General features: G+C 45.6%; 1 protein-coding gene across 2 annotated transcripts in view; it reads right to left on the minus strand.

Annotated features, from left to right (window-relative positions):
- Positions 1-50: 50 nt before the first annotated feature.
- The window catches only part of SMARCD2 (SWI/SNF related BAF chromatin remodeling complex subunit D2), a 36,169-nt gene continuing 16,983 nt past the window's right edge, over positions 51-19,236 (minus strand). The window contains exons 2-13 of one of the 2 annotated variants that reach the window (XM_035136178.3): positions 18,184-18,371; positions 12,882-12,924; positions 12,153-12,275; positions 11,799-11,918; positions 10,668-10,763; positions 7,103-7,204; positions 6,289-6,450; positions 6,080-6,177; positions 4,832-4,967; positions 2,992-3,114; positions 1,412-1,513; positions 51-1,006 (exon numbers count right to left, since the gene is read on the minus strand). In XM_035136178.3, coding sequence (XP_034992069.1) covers positions 953-1,006; positions 1,412-1,513; positions 2,992-3,114; positions 4,832-4,967; positions 6,080-6,177; positions 6,289-6,450; positions 7,103-7,204; positions 10,668-10,763; positions 11,799-11,918; positions 12,153-12,275; positions 12,882-12,924; positions 18,184-18,371 — 1,347 coding nt within the window. In that variant the 3' untranslated portion in view covers positions 51-952. Of the gene's footprint in view, positions 1,007-1,411; positions 1,514-2,991; positions 3,115-4,831; positions 5,037-6,079; positions 6,178-6,288; positions 6,451-7,102; positions 7,205-10,667; positions 10,764-11,798; positions 11,919-12,152; positions 12,276-12,881; positions 12,925-18,183; positions 18,372-19,236 lie in introns of both variants that reach the window. The other variant, XM_035136177.3, reaches the window with a different exon arrangement.

Consider the following 19,236-nt stretch of genomic DNA (forward strand, 5'->3'; position numbering starts at 1 on the left):
CAGCCTCCTTTTGTAGGGCAGAAGAGAAATCGGGCAAGCTTAATTCGAGCTGCTGCTTAAAAGTTACTTTTATTAGAAAACATTCAACATAGAAACTGGTAACATTCTTGTTCATAGTGAGTGAACATCCCGTCAGCTCCTACTTGGCCAACTACATCTCAAGAGGAGGACCAGAAAGCAAGGAGGATATATTCTAGATTTAAGTGCCGAGGGGCCAGGAGCTTGGGGACTGAAGGCACTTGGGGTGGGGTGGGGTGGCAGCAAGAAGGCTCAAGCAAATCTCCTTGGCTGGCGGCCTCAAATGTTTCCTGCAGTACATGTGGCCTGACCAGAGAGGAACAGATCTCCACTATTCACTTTTTAAACTTCGTGCTGGAGAACCATGGAAGAAATATCAACTGATTGTCATTAACAGAACAGCGAAACAAACAAACCCATCTTCAGAACCATGCGGTTTCAGAGGGAGGGAGGGCACCAATACATATTAACAACAAACTTCCCGTTACAAAAAAACCAAACCTGCTCCCAAAAAAGAGATAGTGCAAAGACTAAATGCCAGCAAGCAAGGCTGACAGTTTGGAATGGATGAAGCTTTGGTTAACAATTGAGCAGCAGTGGCAGCCACCCAACATTGCAAGGGAGGCTGCTGAGACTCAGCTAAGAGGTAGAAGGCAACTCAAAAATTCCCAGTGTCCCAGAGGCAAAGCGCATAGGAAGGGTAAGGAGGGGGTCTGAGGAAGGAGAGGAGCTCACTTCTCTCTAAAGGAGGTTTTAAGCTTTGTATAATCCCCAGGTGGATACTGAATAAGCTCCTCCCCATCCCCAAATGAGACAATGGGGGCAGAACTCCCCCAGCCCTGATAGAGGCAGAGGATTTTGGACAAGCATTGCCTGGCTGCTGGTCCATTCCAAAGTACCACAAGGTGCAGAAGGGATGCTGAAGGTGGCAGCGCTAGGTAAGGCGAACGCCAAGCACTTGTTCCAGTTCTTGTCTGCGCTGCTGAACCTGGAAGATACAAGGTCACAGTGATGAGCAGGAGCAAATAAGCACAGCCAGGCATAGGTACGTTTTGCTTCCCATAGCAGAAGCATAGTAAGGCCTTCCTTGCTCTCCAAGGGCAAGAGCCTGATTCTCAGGTGTACAATCAGTGAGGAAAGTAAATGGGAGAAGAATTGAGCAAGTGTAGGCTGTAGATCACTTGCTGGGATCAGCTGTTAAGCAGCAGTACAAAAGGAATCCAGGGAAGGGGCAAAAACAAAGCCAGAAAGGTGATTATTGGGGTGTGGGGGTGTGCTGGACTGAAAATAACATCCTCCCTCCATGGCCAAGTCCAGGTTGAGAAGACGCCGCATGACTTTAAATAATAGGGAATGCCATATAAACACTTTGCAGGTGTTTGCCTCTCCAAACCTTGGCAAAGATGTGTCTCCCAACAGCCTCCTGCATCCACGGTTGTTGGTAGAACTCCGCACGCCTCTCCTCTTCAGGGTTCCCAACCACGTCGGTGATGATCTAGAACAAAAGGGGGGGGAAGGGGAAGCTACTTCCTGTGCTGCCAATGTTCATAGTTTCAAAACGGAGACCGCAGCAAGCTTATTAAAACTGCCTTGTTGAGTGTCACCATAACCCAGCAACAGATGCCAATGAGATGCTCACAAACATGGCACTGGTATCTCTCTTAGTTTCATCTGTTTGGCACTCTCACACCTTTTCAAAATACCACATCTCCAGCTGGAATACAGCAATGATTTTGCACATTTCTGCCAGTCTCCAAGGATCAAAACGTTCCTGAATTCTTTTAAGTGGCAAAGGAGGAAGGGATAGACTAGGTGGACAAAAGGCAGGGAAAATGTTAGACATGGCTTACATATAGGGAATTGGGCTGAGCATGGAGAGAGACTTAACATCAAAGGTCTGGGCATTCCCACTGTCTTGTCCTACAAGGGTCAGAAGTGGGAAGTGTGGCTGCAAATCAATGTAAGTTAATGGGAACCCAGTGTTGCTTTTTTGAAACAGAGAGATCTTTGGCCTTGCATTTGTGCTATTTTTATTTCTGTGCTAGGCTTTATTTGCTCTTGTGTTTACTTTTGCTGTTGCATTTGGTCATTTTTTTCCCTGTTCCATGGATTAGTGTGCTTACATATTAACACTGATTATATGTTCATATCTGAATTATATTTATTGCTCTTCATTTGTTATGTCATGAGATGCCTTGGGAACAATTTTGTGGAAAAGCAAGATGCGAATAAATGAATGATGATTCTGGGTGGTCTGGGAGCATGTGAAGCTGTAGAACAGGGGTCAGCAACCTTTTCCAGCTGTGGGCCGGTCCACCTTCCCTCAGACCTTGTGGGGGGCCAGACTATATTTTTTGGGGGAAATTGAACAAATTCCTATGCTCCACAAATAGCCCATAGATGCATTTTAAATAAAAGCAAACATTCTACTCATGTAAAAACACGCTGATTTCCGGACCGTCCATGGGCCGAAGTGAGAAGGCGATTGGGCCACATCCGACCCCCGGGCCTTAGGTTGCCTACCCCTGCTGTAGAACATGGGTAGGCAACTAAGGCCCAGCATTGCCTTCTCACTCCAGCCCGTGGATGATCCGGGAATCGGCATGTTTTTACATGAGTAGAATGTGTCCTTTTATTTAAAATGCATCTCTGGGTTATTTGTGGGGCATAGGAATTCATATTTTTTTTCCAAAATATAGTCCGCCCCCCCCCACAAGGTCTGAGGGACCGTGGACTGGCCCCTTGCTGTAAAATTTGCTGGCCCCTGCTATAGAAGCTGTAGCACAGAAGGTGTGTCATGCAAGAGGACCCCCAGCACTACCATGCATACCCTTACGCTATAATCCTATACACACACATCCCTGGGGGTAAGCTCACTGGGATTTCCTGCTGGGCAGACATGCATAGGGTTGTGCTGGTAGTCCTTTTGCACACCCCTACCTGGTTTCATCAGAGCCTGGTCCCTAAATTTACCTTCAAGTCCCTCTGCTGAGATCTGATCCACTCCTGGATGAAGTCCTGGGGATTGTTGCTGAAACTCAGCATAAAATCTCGCTGTGTCTTCAGCTGGTTGATCGACTCAATGGTTTCATGGATCTAAATGTGAATAAAGGATATAGGGGGTTTTGATGAAGGAAAGGAAGTGCTCCCCAAACTGAATAAGCCGGAATAAGTCCTGACTACTGATTCAGGGGCCTGCAGGTCACAGAGCGACAGGGAAGAAACCAGTAGAGACAGAAGTATGACATTTGAAGATAAGAGTAATGGAAAGCATGGAAGCACTTCCCACCATAATGCAATGGCTTCATGTTGCCTGACAATTTGGGGTAGGGAAGGAAGACCTAAGGAGAAAGGAGTATCAGATATAGACACAAAGTATTGGAAAGATTACCGGTAAGTGCCTAGTTTTCTATATCGTTTAACTTCCTCTCAAGCCTGCCCTCCTTTCTTTGTTCCTCCATAATAGCCAGCCCTTCAGGCACAGTCTCTCCCCACCCCCAGGTCTATGTGCGTTCACTAATTTGTACTAGCCCCTTCGGCTAGAGCAAGCTATACAACCAGAGTTCTAGAACGAGGATCCCTGCTATTTTTATTTTGCAGTATAATACTTATGCAAATTAGGTTAGCATGCTTAAGGTAAAGGGACCCCTGACCATTAGGTCCAGTCGTGACCGACTCTGGAGTTGCACGCTCATCTCGCATTATTGGCCGAGGGAGCCAGTGTATAGTTTCCAGGTCATGTGGCCAGCATGACAAAGCCACTTCTGGCGAACCAGAGCAGCACACGGAAACGCTGTTTACCTTCCCGTTGTAGCGGTTCCTATTTATCTACTTGCATTTTGATGTGCTTTTGAACTGCTAGGTTGGCAGGAGCTGGGACCGAGCAACGGGAGCTCACCCCACCACAGGGATTCAAACCGCTGACCTTCTGATCAGCAAGCCCTAGGCTCAGTGGTTTAACCCACAGAGCCACCTGGGTCCCTAGTCAGCATTGATTACGCAATGGGTTTGCATAATTTTGCAGACGGGAGAAAGTAGGAAAAAGGTGGGAGGAAGAGAGCAAGATACAGGGGAAAAATGTATAGAGTAAGGACTGGATGGTCTCGGAGGTGAGATGTTCTGCTGCCGTCATTGGTCTGTTTGTTAGAGCCCCGCTCTTGTCACCTTTGCTTCTCCACAATCATAAAAGCTAGAAACCTTGTTTAAATTCCACTCCCAAAATCAACCCCATGTTCTGAACACTCTGAATCCAATCTGTCATGGGTTCTGTTGCTTGCCATGCAGATTCCTAGCCCACCTGTTTACAGACAGCAAGAAGAGAGCCAGCCATCTGCCTAGACTTCCAACTCTCCAGATGCCAGTTTTTTCACAGCATGCCAACTCGTTCCTCCCCATTCCCCCTGCTCTTAAGAGACCAAATCCTACCCATCTGCTGTTTAACGTAGTCAATGCTTTTCTAATTCCAAAAAGAAATTAATTCAGAATTTCAGATTATACAAAACTACTTCAATATGAAGAAAAACAAGACATGCAGCCTACTCAATGAAAATGGGACGGCTTGCACAACCTTGCTTTACTTGCACTGCTTATTGCAAGTACAGAATTTGAAATTAATACAAAATTTTAGATTGCCAAAGCCAGGTTGGATGGGTAAATGCTGCACTACTTTGAAAGCAGGTAGTCATCTCCTGCTTATATTTTTGGGATAAGCTGGGTGCCCCTGCAGGGAAAGGCGAGCATCAAAGCACCCCCAAAGTATGGAAGGTGGTATGCTTGATTCTGCTTCCTGCCCCAATGGTCACCAGGGACCTACCTTGACATCCAGGGAGGCAATTTCCTGCTGGTTGGTAGTGGAGGCCAAGAAGTTGCTCATTTGGGCCTTCAAGGGGTCATCCACTTCCACATCAATGTCGTAACAGGCAGTCTTCTTCTGGTCATTAGGGTCCACACTGGAGGGGTGGGTAGGGACAGGAGGCTGGGATGAAGCCTGAGAATCTACATCTCCCCAAGAGCTGTTCCTTCACCAGCACCCCACAAACATTAGGGTTAGGAAGTGACTCATACCCAACTGCCCTTGAGGGCTTCAGCAGAGGACAAACAGACTAATCTGGCTGGCAGGGGTACACCCAAATTAGGATGCACAAATATATATGAATCCAAGGAAACAAATATGTGCCAAAATTATTTTCATTTATTTGAAGTATCCATATACTGTCTTTCCTAGACTCAAGGAAGAATTATAATATAGAAATTAAAGCAGACAATGAAACCACATCATAGCAAATTTCATAAGCAGGAAAACGCATCAGCCTCAGAAAGTAAAATAAATGGACCTCACAGTCTTTTCAAAAGGATACTACAGAAGAACTAATCTTTTTTAGGCTTGAAACTAGTTCTGACACACACACAAAAACCACATTTATATATGCTGCTCCAGTGGCAGGAAGCTGCCATCGCTTCCTGGATACATCAACAGCATCTCCTTCAGAAGCCCCGGAGAAATACTCCACCTTACCCTGATACTAGTTTTTATAAATACTTATTGTTTATCTTCTCCAATAGTTCTATGAAGCAAGCCAACATTATTCCCATTTCACAGATGGGAACTCAGGCACATGGCTTGTCCCAAGGTGAAATATGATTGTCCATGGAAGAGGTGGGATCCCCCCACATATTACTATGATTGAGATTATACTATCTCCCTTTTCTCTCTGATGGAAGCTGCATTCCAGAGAGATAACAACCAATCACAAGCACAGATGGGGAGCCTCTTCAGATCTGAAACCCTATAGGTGTTGCTGGACTCCATTTCCCATCAGCCCCAGCCACCAAGGCCACCGATCAGGAATGATGGGAGTTACAGGCCACCAACATCAGTAGATAAGATAAGATATCTTTATTGTCATTGTCCCCTTGCGGGAACAACGAAATTACTCGGTAATCCAAAATTATAAAAACCTAATTAAAAACAGTAAATATAATACAAAATGACAAGTAAAATAAGATGACTTCAAAGTAGCCCCAGGTTTCCACCCCTGAACCTGCTCAGTTTCAGCCCTACCTGATCACATGGTTGATAACAATGGGATCTGGATGTTGCAGGAGCCCTGCCAGCTTCATGGGGATCTCAGAGAATCGCATGCGGATGCAGCCAAAGATCTAGAATGGATCAAGAGAGCATGCCATGAATAAGCCCTGAGACAAAGGGTGGGGTGGGGGGAAGGAAGGAAGGAGAGATGGGGCAGGGAGGCAAGCCATGTATTTACTGACCTGGCGAAAGTATCGGTTGCAGTTGATGTACTCTCGTTCATGACTGTCCTGGAGCTTGTTGTGTTTGATGTAGAGCCATAGAGCCTGCATGATGCTGGCCCGAGTCTGGGTGTGAACGCCCAGAAGGCGAGCCAAACGGGGATCCAGCTTGTACTGAGGAGGCTGCAAGGGCAATATTGCCTGGTTAACATGCACTTGAAGTAGGGCCCTCTAACCTCAGACCAATGTGAGTGTGGCAACCTGCTTGCATCTCCAAATCAGGAATGATTAATGGGACCCATCTGAATAACCATCAAGAGAGACCATCTGTAGCCAAGTGGGCATCCCAGGCGGACTCTGGCCAGGCCTCCGAACCGCCCGCCCCACCCACCAGTTCTAATCCATAAGCAGAAATGTTCATGAAAAGGAAGTCTGTTTTCATACTCCAAATGAATTACAGTCAACAGAAAGTCTGCAAGAGAACCAGCCTCTGAACCCAGGGCCTTCTCATTCTCAGTTGTATCTTCATAGTCCTACTTGGGTTAGAAACTTACTTTTTAAATTACAAGCACTGAGATTAGTAGGAATCCAAATTCAGCACAATACTATGGTATCCTCAAGAAGGAGAACAACTGTACATATAGCTGGAGGAAGTAGAGCCACACGATTTGTGATAATAAAATATGGAGAAAGAAGCTTCTGATCTAGTACTGCTGTATCTCCTCCCATCTCAAAGCTGGATTGTGCCATGAAAGTAATGTGGTTGGAACCTGATAATTTCAGGGCACTACAACTCGCCTGCTCTCACCACCTACTGGCGCTTGTTCCCTGTTACCTGATGATCCAGCATGAGCAGAAGGGTGCATTTCACATTGACATCGCCCGGGCGCTTGACTTGGAAGCCATCTGTCTCTTGGGTTGTGGCCATCCGGTGCCACTGAGAGGGAAAAAGCCATATGAGATAGTGCAAGACAAACATGGAGAACAAACTGGTTCATTTTACCACGCAGCAGCTGATATTTTAATGGTTGGTTTTCATGTTTTACCCTTGCTCTTGTAATCAGGTGGGGTTACAGAAGTCTTTATACTACTATCATCTCAAATATCAACAGAACACAGATAGGCAACAGCCCAGCCTTATCCACTACCTTTACTCCATCCCCGGTATCTGAAGGAACCATGCAAGCCTCTCTAATGCTGTTCAATTAATCCAAAAGCACTTTAAATGAAGTCACTGAGACTGCCAAATATCGCAGTTCTAGCAATAATAATAATAATAATCAATTAAACATTAAAAGCCTCCCTAAACAGGGCTGCCTTCAGATGTCTTCTAAAAATCTGATAGCTGTTTTCTCTTTGACATCTGATGGGAGGGCGTTCCACAGGGTGGGCGCCGCCACCGAGAAGGCCATCTGCCTGGTTCCCGGCAACTTGGCTTCTCACAACGAGGGAACCACCAGAAGGCCCTCGGTACTGGACCTCACTGTCCGGGCAGAATGATGGGGGTGGAGACGCTCCTTCAGGTATACTGGACCAAGGCCATTTAGGGCTTTAAAGGTAAGCACCAACACTTTGAACTGTGCTCGGAAACGTACTGGGAGCCAATGTAGATCTTTCAAGACCGGTGTTATGTGGTCTCGGCGGCCGCTCCCAGTCACCAGTCTAGCTGCCGCATTCTGGATTAGTTGTAGTTTCCGGGTCACCTTCAAAGGTAGCCCCACGTAGAGCGCATTGCAGTAGTCCAAGCGGGAGATAACTAGAGCATGTACCACTCTGGCGAGACAGTCTGCAGGCAGGTAGGGTCTCAGCCTGCGTACCAGATGGAGCTAATAGACAGCTGCCCTGGACACAGAATTGACCTGCGCCTCCATGGACTGCTGTGAGTCCAAAATGACTCCCAGGCTGCGCACCTGGTCCTTCAGGGGCACAGTTGCCCCATTCAGGACCAGGGAGTCCTCCAACCCGCAAAGCCCATCGCCCAGCCCTTCCCGGCTAGCTTTTATAAGCCAGGATGGGCAAGGATCAAGGAGACAGGTGGTTGGTTTCACTCGTCCAAGCAGCCTGTCCACATCCTCGGAGGTAACAGAATGGAATTGATCCCATGCAACTGGACTAGACAGGACTCTAGCACTCTCCCACCCCGGCCCTGCTCCCACGGTGGAGTCTACCTCTTCCCGAATCTGAGCGACTTTATCTGCAAAAAACTTTGCAAAATCATTGCAGGAGATCATGCGGCCCATAGTGGGCCCCAATGGAGCAGGTCGTTCCACTAAACTGCGAACCACCTGAAAAAGTCTCCTGCTGCTGTTTTCTGCAGATGCAATAGAGGCGGTGAAGAAAGTCTTCTTCGCCGTCGCTACCGCCACTTGGTAGGCTCGACATTGAGCTCTAACCCGTGTTCGGTCAGCTTCCGAATGAGTTATCCGCTACCGGCGCTCTAGCCGTCTCAGCGATTGTTTCATTGCCCGCAGATCCATGGAGAACCACGGGGCTGTCCGGGCTCCATGCAATCAGAGAGGGCGCTTCGGAGCCAAACAGTCAATAGCCCTGGTTAACTCTACATTCCAGCGGGCCACCAGGGAATCAGCTGAAAGGCCATCAACATGGGATAAAACATCCTCTACCACTCTCTGGAAACCATTTGGATCCATTAAGTGGCGGGGGCGGACCATCCGAATTGGTCCCACTTCCCTGCAGAGGGGAAGGGTCGCGGAGAAGTCCAGTTGCACCAGGTAGTGATCTGACCATGGCACTTCTTTAGTTTCGCTTTTACTTAGTGTCAGATCACCGACATCCATAGAGGTAAACACCAGGTCCAAGGCATATCCGCGGCTATGAGTTGGGCCAGACTTATTCAGGGACAGCCCCATGGAGGCCATGCTTTCCATGAAGTTCCGAGCAGCCCCTTGTAAGGTCATGTCGGCATCCCTAGGACAACCAAACTAGGTGTCCCCAGTAGAACGCCCGCCACAACCTGAAGCAGCTCAGGCAGGGAATCCTTGGTGCAGTGAGGAGGTCGGTACACCAGAAGGAATCCTGTACTGCCCCTATTGCCCAACTTCCAGAACATGCACTCAGAGAACTGGGTCTTCCCAATAGGACGCCTGGTGCAAACTAGTGACTTCCTAAAAATCACTGCAACCCCCCCCTCCCCGCCCACAAGGCCTGGGTTGCTGTGCGTAAGAGAAACCTGGTGGACACGCAGCAGCTAAAACAGGCCCATCTGCTTCATCCAACCAGGTCTCTGTCACACATGCCAGGTCAAGTCCTCCATCCACGATCAAGTCATGGATGGCACTGGTCTTATGAATCATTGACCTGGCATTGACCACAGCAGTACCTTCAGGTCATGTGGGTATCCCTTGCTGATTCCAGTATCCATCCGGTCAAGGCCAGACCTGGAGGCAGGGATAGTCCTCAGACAATGACTGAGCCTGCCTCCTCGGTAATAGCATGGTCTGGTCTTAGCGTAACTCCACCTTCTACCCGTGATCACTGAGATTGGTTGTCCCAGTGCCACCCCCCCCCCTGTGGAACCTGCCCCAGCCATTTTGTTGCCTGGGACCCACTCCTAGGCAGCCCTGACCCCTTCCCCTAATAACAAATTAAAACCTATATAAAACACACACAAAAACACAATAAAATACTAACCAAGAAATAAAAATTACAAAAGTAACAAAATTAAACAAGTTCCCAAACCCAAATAAACATCCAACCCAACCCCCACACCATAAGGTATTTAAAATGGTACGCAATGGCGTAAAAAGGTACTGAAGACACTTCAATAGCACCTGTGCTAAAGGAAAGTTCTTTTTTTATTTGTATACATGATGTCAATCTTATAGACACACACACTCAGGAACCTTTAACTAAAGTAAGTGTGCCATTATGCATCTATGTTGTGTGAAGTGGTGGTGATCACCATATGCAAAGGCTTCTCTAAGAATACTAGCACAGGGCTCCACACAGACAGTGAGTAAACAGTTGGGTTTGGACATGGGAGATGCAGTCATTAAGCTCCCAAGGTAGCACTGAAGCTAGTTTACCAAACAAGTTTGCGGTGAAGATAACCGAGACAGCATTGGAAGCATTCTGTATGCAATGGAAAGTTCTACTGAAATGAACACTGGTTATTGGTGGGGGGGGAACAGAACTTAGCTGGATACAACCCCATGGTGCCAGTACATAGCTCATCTTAAACCAAATCCAGGAACACCATCTGGCCCCTCCTTGGAAACTGTTCTCTCCAGCAATTATGATTTCAGGACCTGGCCAATCATCTGCAAATGAGGCCAATCATCCCTCTTGGTCACAGCGCTGTTCTCAGCCCCAGTTGTATATTTCCGCTCCTCTGAGCTGCCTCCCATTTCCCAGCACAAAACATGCACCAAGTCACCTACCTCCACCAGGTGGTTGTCTGGGCCATACAGCTCTTTGTCCAGTTCAATGACCAAGCTCTTGAAAAAGGATGAGAACTTCCTCTTCTGTTTACTTGGCTGAGATAGAAAGACACAGGAGAAACTGAGCCCCACATTTCCCAGAAGCACACAGACAGCACCGCTGCCAAAAACACATCTCTAAAAGTGAAGGGCAAACAAGCGGGGCCAACTCTGCCAATGAGGGACTTCATTGATCTTGCGCAATGTTAGGAGCGATACAGCAACTACTGACATCATCACTGTTACTGTGCTTTTCTGAAGAAAATGAGGGCCTTTCTATGAGACTGGGGAGAAAGAAGCTCTGGAAGGACCGGGAATTTTATAAAGTCTACATTCCATGAAGGTTGCTAGTTAAATGAGGAACAGTCCTTATTGTTGTGGAGTCTGAAATAATGGACTTCTGCTATGTTTTTCAGCAATGAGATCATTTGGATCCTTTCAATTAGATTTGTCAATCCAAACTCTGGGGATTTATGGTGCTAACAAGTTGAAAAGGAAACATCAAACTGTCTTTTTCCAGAAGGGAGTCGGAAGAGCTAAAACAAATAACTGTGTCAAGAGATGAAGTTCCAGGTCATATTGACAATTAAAAATTAGCAAATTATCAGGTCCATATAGTATCTACCCAAAAATTCTTAAGGAACTCAAATACGATCAAACAAAAATATGTAACTTGCCCCTGGAATCAGCTACTACAGTCAACAAAAGATGTAATTTTTAAAAAAAATATGACTGGGCAGGGGGCAGGTTCCAGGAAACTCCTGCTGAGAAACAACAGCAGGAGAAGCTTTATTGCCCTCATGTCTGCTTGTTCGCTTCCTATAGGCACCTGGTTGGTCACAGTGGGAAACAGGATGTTGAACTAGATAGATCTTTGGTTTGCACCAAAGGTGAAGGGAAGACACACAAGATGAGTTTTCTCCTGTATGGACAAGAGCTGAGGGTGCAGAGCTGGTTAGCTGGGATAATTGGGTGCGCCCATGTGTGCATGTATGAGTGATATAGGGGGTTTACCCTGAACCAATCCCCAGGGAAGCCTACATGAGCCACTTTCCACAAAGCTACCTATCAGCAGGGATGTTTCAGCCTTACATCATCTAAGAGTTTGCCTTCCACGCGAAGTTCCCATGAAGCTATACGTTCACTGCCTTCAGATTCTTCCTTGCCAGGCGTAAAGGTATTGGAGATGTAAATGCGAAGCTTCCGCTTTTGCTGAAGTTTGGAGAGAAACATTCACTAAGGACAGCAATGGGATCAATTCAACCACACACCAATTCCTTTCCACAGGTCTGGTCCTTCTTCCCAAGGCAACCTGAGCTGGCAGTGTAAGTTGCTTCTGTAACTGAAGCCTCAGACTGCCAAGAAACACCCCAAAGGACTTGATCCTTTTGCTTTCTCCATCCCTGAAGGACTTGACTAACTCAGTCTCCTTCCATCTCTCCTCACCGTCAAAGGTTTCTTGATTGCCTCCTGGATTTCCATCCTCTTGCGGGCAATAGTCTGGTCCAGCTTGCGCTCAAAGGCCAGTAAATCCATGTAGGCCTGAGACTCTGGGACTAGTTCACGAATCTGTGAAGATAGAGTCTATCAGAATGCCATCTCTATCAAGACAAGCATCCTTTGCCTCTGAGTAATTAGACAGAAAGGGAATTTCAATGAGTACAATTATCCAAGATTTGTATCATGTTCCCCATCATTCCCAGCACGAAGACTGACCTATCCCTGCTCTGCATATCATTTGGAAAAGGGGAGAATAAAGCTTTATCCTCTTTAGCAAAGGGTCAATATCCTTCCATCTCACAGTCACTATTGCACTTTCTATGGTTGTTTTGAGGATAGTCAGTGAATTACTTTGCAAATTAAAGTTGATTAACAACTGTAATAATGGACTGATTGACTGGAATTCTTGAAAGATTGGCCAGCCCAGTGGGAACAGCTGTGATATATGCAGCAAAATCTTCCAACACCCTCTAAAATATTTGGTTTATTATCCTCCCATTGCACAACTACATAGGAACAGCTCACTCCAAAAAACTGCACACCCGAATAATTATTCTAGAAAGAGTTGGCATGGCCTTGAGCCCTGCAATCTGTTTCTACCCATTTCCACCACATGTGCCCACTGCCTGCATCCTTCAATGAGGCTGAGAGCTCTCTCAGACAAGGAACACTTACCCTCTGTGGCAGGACCTTGTCAGCCATCTTCCTCCTTTTGAGCCTGCAAGAATTGTGCAAAAAAGCAAGCTGTTAGAGGCCAAAAATGGTCTAAAATCTGGTGCCTAAGATCCACATGTATGGAAAGCCCAAACTACGCAACTGGAATGAATTTCAAACATTTTACTTGTGTGTCCCAGGGAATTCTATAAAATAGCTCCATCTGTATCAGCTAAAACATCTTCCTTGCTTTAAAAATAGCAATAAACAAACTCCATGTAGCTCTATACAGACCTGGCTTGCAAAGCAAGGAAAACAACTGGCATAAAAAGAAATTATTTCCAATGCATCTTCTTTCCTAGCTTCAGTACCAGCTCTAATAGTAAAAATAAAAATATGTACCGTAGCTCCAGTAGCAAAAGCATCTGATTTGCATTTAACCCTGAAACTCAGACAGTGAACATTTGTGCAGGGAGTGGGGATCAGAATACACTTGATACCAATCTCTGTGCTTGTCTCCAGGAGAATGTGTAGCTATGTCATCAACAGTGATAGTTTTTTACTTCACAATAAGGGGGAAAATCAGGAAAACAGAGGCAGGAAGGATGATTTAGCAAACCAAGAAAGGTCCTTTGCTTAAGCAGCAGGTCAGTCAGATTTGAGGCGCTTCCTGTTGCCTAGTCAGATAAACCCAGGGACTATACAGCTGCGCTATTCTCATCACTTGGCAATCTCCCTAAATTGTGTTTTGTGGACCCATAATACACCATTCCCCACAGCTTGCCTTTTTTAAAAAAATCAGTGGGGCATGGCATGTTGAAAACTTCTGTCTGAGCTAATATTAGTGTCTAAGACTGGAAGGAACAACACCACTTGAATTAAAAGCACAGAAACCACCATCAATGGTTGTGCGATTTGCTTGGATGTTGAGTGAAATGTTTGATTTCATTAAACATACTTTTTGCACATGTGCAGAATCTCGTTGTACATTCCTTGGTGAAGTGGAATGTCAGAAAAAATGATTGCGGCGTACCATATCTGAGCATTATGAGTTCTAGCTAACTTAGATCTTTGGGAACATTATGGCTTTTGTAATAATAGTAATAGGTGCCTGTCCTACCCTTCGCTCAAAAATACCTCAAGGGTCATATGCTTTGGCTGTATGCAGATTTCAGCTGATTTATTATTTTCATGGTGAGAAAGATACTCTTTGAGGACTCGCTGCCACATTTCAAACTCTATTTTGTAACAGGCCAAACTATTTTTTTAAAAAATGCATTCACATTTCACCATGTGTGTACTTATTTTTATTTTAAAAAATAAAATAGCTGCTGCTACTCCCACCCGCATCCTGAACTGGATCACAACCATAGCACAGTTGGGCTTTCAACCTCCCACCCACCCACCACCCACACTGCAGCTCCAACAAAACTGCCCCCAATGTTGAATTTTTCTCCTTGGAGGGGAACTCCTAGATACCAAGAGCAACTTCCCTTCCAGGGCAAATAGCTTCAGGGTGTTCGCAATTTATTTTGTGGCTGTTGTCAGAGTTGTGTTATTCGAAAGGAAATGATTAACCTCTCCTCTACTGCAAGAGGGTGAAGAAGGGGGGAAAGGAAAGGCAGGAGAGAGCGTGTTTCAGACCCATACAGTGGGAAATGAAACCCTGCCTGTAGCACCACAGAACAGAACTGCGCCTTTAACCCACCACAGAAGGAAAGGAACAGCTACGGAGCTCAAATTAACAAAGGGATCAAATTCTGGCATCTGAAATGGCAATCCAACAAGACAATAGACTTACTCCCCCACTTCTACCATGCAGAACATGGCCCCTGAAGCCTGGATGCCAGATGTGTGCAGCTGCTTGTTTCTCTATGCATCTCCTTCCTTGGATTAAGCTGGCCGAGGAGGACTTGCCAAGAAACTGAATGTCATTTGCATCCCATTTGTTTTTAAAAACAGCTGGTAAAATCAGGCCAAGCAGGACTTGTGAGGAGCATGAGAGAAGAACAGATGAATGTCAAGCTCAGCAGAAGTAGCTTATATAAGGGGAGTGGAGGACATAGTAGTGAAGGGAGTCAAAATCCCATATCATAATGAGAATGTGGGAGAATGGGTTGCTACTTAATCTTAGCTATCTGATTTTCCATCAACAAAAAGACATCTGTAAGAGCCACAGAATCTGGACCCACCAGGAGCTGATAATATTACATAAGCCACTCTTCTTCCACTCTCCCTTCTGTAACAGGAGGATAATGTTGGGCTACCTTGCAAGGCTATTTTAAGGATTGCTGAAATAAGTTGTAAGGAGCACTTTGAACACTGGAAATGTAGCCTATAAATACCAAATACATATATTGTTTTTCAGTTTTTTCTGGGAAAGTACAGAGTTACTGCTTTTGAAAACTGTGTGCAGGTCAGGAAATTGGTGGAGACAAGTAGAACCTGCAAAGAAACTCCTAAGGAATCCCCACCCCCTAAGAGAAGTACCAAACCAAGCTTTCTCCCAAAAACTGTTAGCTGTTAAGGGTTCAAGAAGGCCAATTCCCTCACTTCACCCCTGGCTTTCCAACTGACAACTAAAATTATATGACTCCTTGAAACTAACGAGCATACTTGGTCCACACTGGGCTGATCGCCAGGGGAGGGGGAACTTTATGTTCTTTCATTGACAAAGCTTACATACTTCTGCATACCTAGAAGTCTTCCAAGTATGTAGAAATAGCTGGCTATCTTGAAGAAAGCAGGCAGCTCGGGCTGCCGTTATTCACAGTAACACTGAGCTTAAAAGACAAGGGCAGAAAATGTGCACATAGCTGTCTCCCTAGGCTTAGATGAGAGGGGTATACTACAGAGCTCCTGAGATTGGTCAAAGAGAATTCAGATGGTCATTAGTGCATTTCTCACTCTCGTTTTGAGTCATTCCGTTTTAAACATGCTTCAATTCCAAGATAGATCAGGGGCCTAGAAGGGGTTGGAAAGGCCTGGCAAGTGACCTTGGTTCTAACTAACTGAAAACAGAACTTGGGTGGATTCAAGGCCCCCAGGCCAACCACATCATGATGTCTCAGAAGTCCCACCCTTCAGTGCTGGGAACTAGTAGTCACATACAGTATCTAGGGGACTGGGGAAGCAGACATCCAGGGAGAGAAGTAATTTGCACACAAAGAACATTGCCCTAAATCTTTTGGTTCACCTCAGTTGCTGCTATCATGAACAGGCAGAGGATTAGGTACCAGTATCATTCCTACTGGGGTAATCTGTTCAAAATGAAAGTGGGACACTGCTGGACTCCTCTGCTGCTATTTCTAGAAGCAACACGTTTTTCTTTATTTATTGTGGGGGGAAGTCCTCGGCTGCTTCATCAAAATGGTCTGTTCTACCCAAAACTGACAAAAAATTGCTTTTTGTGGAGATGCTCAAAGTTACTCTGTTGACCCCAACATGCTGCTCTTTAATATTGCTGGCAATCTAAGAGTCTGGATAAGGTAGAGCAGAGGTGAAGACAACAGACTGGGGCTAGGTTAGACAAGGCACCAATTACAGTCCATATGAGGACCTTCTGTGGCAAAAAGGACAGCAAAGCACACATTCTTCTCCAACTTCATTGCATTGGCTCAGTATTGTCTAGTGGAGGCATTCCAAGCAATATGCGGTTTAATTAGTCCTAGGCTTCTATCCTGTACCCTTGACTGCTCTGTAAGCTATTGATATGTTTGCTTAGCATTTAGCAGACAGAATTTCCCACATCCACTCCAATCCGTAATCCCCTTTAATGACAATGCCCCTAGCCAAGCTGCCCTCAGTCTCGTCTTATTGTTCTTGCTTGGATGAATTTCTGTGGGTGTAAGCAGAGTTCATAGTCAAGATCCTTGCAACAGTCCAACAAACAATCTGTGCTTGTTTTTTTGGTTAGTTTTTGGTTGATGTTCTTGGTTAGTTCTAGCTAACTGGGGGAGGCCAGCTGTGCCTATCTGACTGGCCGTTTACACGTCTTTGTGCAAAGTGTGGTTCCTGGTCCTCTTCACAAGGTTATATTACAATCACTCCTAAAAGAAGCCCTCCTTGGAGCTAAGAAATTGTCTACTTGCCCAGGACATGCCTTTTAGAACAATGTTATGGAACAAGTGGTGGTGGTTTAGCTCAGATTCTCTGGATTAGAATGGTTTTCTGAACCCATTTCAGGTAGTAGTTTTGTCCCAATGTGTAGCCTCTTGGTTACATTGGCTCCCAAGCTGGTGCAGCAAAGAAACCTGGATCTGGCTCTTTGCAGGCATGCACTGGCAGTAGAGCCAGCTCCCAATCCAGCAAATTCTTTTCCATCCCGGCTCTGCTCCTTCCCCAAATGCTGTTTCAGCTGGTGGTAGCTTTTGCCTACTGTCAGCAGCAGAACTGTTCCATTGGTGAAGACTAGAGGATCTGGGCAAGACCATTTTTAAACCTTGCCATTATTACCTATTTTTGTACTGTTAAAGGTATTTTACCAGGATGCAGGAGTGAAGAATAATATCAGCACTATATTTTTACCATTAGAGCTGCACTTGGTATAAATGCTGATAATGCCTCAGTTAAGACCCACCATCTGGTAGATATAAGGTGTTGGAATGAATGGTGCCAACAATTATATTAATATACCTCATAACAGCTAGCTAAAACTGCACCACAATCTTGACACATGGCTAGTGGATAACATTGCTGTGTGTGTTTCAATATGCAACAACCATCTTTGTTCTAGATACCAAAAGCTCTGGTAGCTCCAACATAGCACATTTTTTGGTGTTCGCTCAGCCTGTCAGTTAATAGCCAATATCTGCACACTCCCTTCTGTTTCGTCTGGCTGAGAAGTGTATTTTTGCTCTTTCTAAACTCTGTACTGCAGCCAACAAGTTTAAGACAACAAGGAAACACTTTTGCACCCTGGAATTTCTTAGATTTTTCTGGAACTCACTGCAACAGCCTACCACAATGGCCAGGAATATAATCAAGTTCCAAAATGGACTGATGGGGGATTACCAGTGGTTATTAAGGGGGGGTCAGTGACAAAAAACAATCTCTCTTCTTGAACACAAGCCCAAAATATTAAGCAGTGGTGTGGTAAATGTGTGTGTGTGTGTGTGTGTGTGTGTGTGTGTGTGTGTGTGTGTGTAGAGACACTAGAAGTCGTCTAATGAAGAATGGGAGCTGGCTACTTTACGTATGTTGTAGAGGCAAGGTGGCTAGAAAATTGATCTTATTTGCAAATAGTACCAATGGAATACAGTCTCACCCTACTGTATATTCTACATCCATCTCCCTCAAGTCACTTAGATACATATGCACTTACCCTCGCCTTTGGGATAATGATGGAGGCGGCTGGGTCTGTGGAACAAGCAGGCGCTTCCGGAACGGATCCATCATGGACTGTGGCATTCCAGGTCTCATTGGAGAAGGTGATCCATACAGAGGCCCTGAGGGGGATCCCACTTGCAATCCTGCCATGGGCATCCGGCCACCAGGCAGAATCCCAGGGCGCTGGCAAGAGAAAACAAAAGACATTCTAGGAAACTAGGCACTGTATGCACCAGAGTTCATTGGCAGCAGCTTGGCTGAAGTCACTCTACTTCCTATAGCAGGGCAAAGTGCAACAGGCAGAGGCACATTAAAAACTCAAACTGTTTTAATGGTATTCCAAAGAAACGCTTGGGAATGTAGATCACGGACAGAGAGGAAAGACAGGCACCTTAAAGATAGTTCACAGAGTTCTTATGAAACTACAGTATAGTTCTTAGAGCATCCATGGCAATTAAACCAGCTTTAAGTTTGTAGTACAGACGAGTGTGAAGAGAAGAAATGACGGAAGACTGCAAGAATGCTAAGTAACAGCTGTACTTACCTTTGCCGCATTTACTTTGTGCCGTTAAAAATTGTACAGATGGCAAACATTTGAGGTAGGTATATTTGTCACATCACCATGATATGCCGGGGGAAGCTGCACTTTCCAGCATTCATCCTTCTGTGTATAGGAGGAGGTATAGGAACCCTCTCCTGAATTTAGCAGACAAGCCCAGCTGCTATGTGCCCAAAAGACATGAAAGAGGAAGCAGACACTCTCTTAACCTCTAATCTAATATAGGTCTAATAAGTTGGTGGCTTACATGGACAATGGAGCAAAAGTGGTTTTCTATTGGGAAGAGCAACCTCACCCCCACCCCCACATCTGGTGGCTTTCTGCTGCTGTTGGTACAGTTATAAATATAAGAACATGAATAATCAGTTGGGTCGTTAACCCACATTTAAGAATCTCAGATTCTTGTTTTGATCAGATAAAAACAAAATTTATGCCTAATGATGGTTTAGTGGATGGTATGGAAAGGTGCAAGAGGCTACAGTCCCCTAG

Source organism: Zootoca vivipara, chromosome 12 (assembly GCF_965207765.1).
Source record: "Zootoca vivipara chromosome 12, rZooViv2.hap1.1, whole genome shotgun sequence".
Taxonomy (NCBI): Eukaryota; Metazoa; Chordata; class Lepidosauria; order Squamata; family Lacertidae; genus Zootoca; species Zootoca vivipara.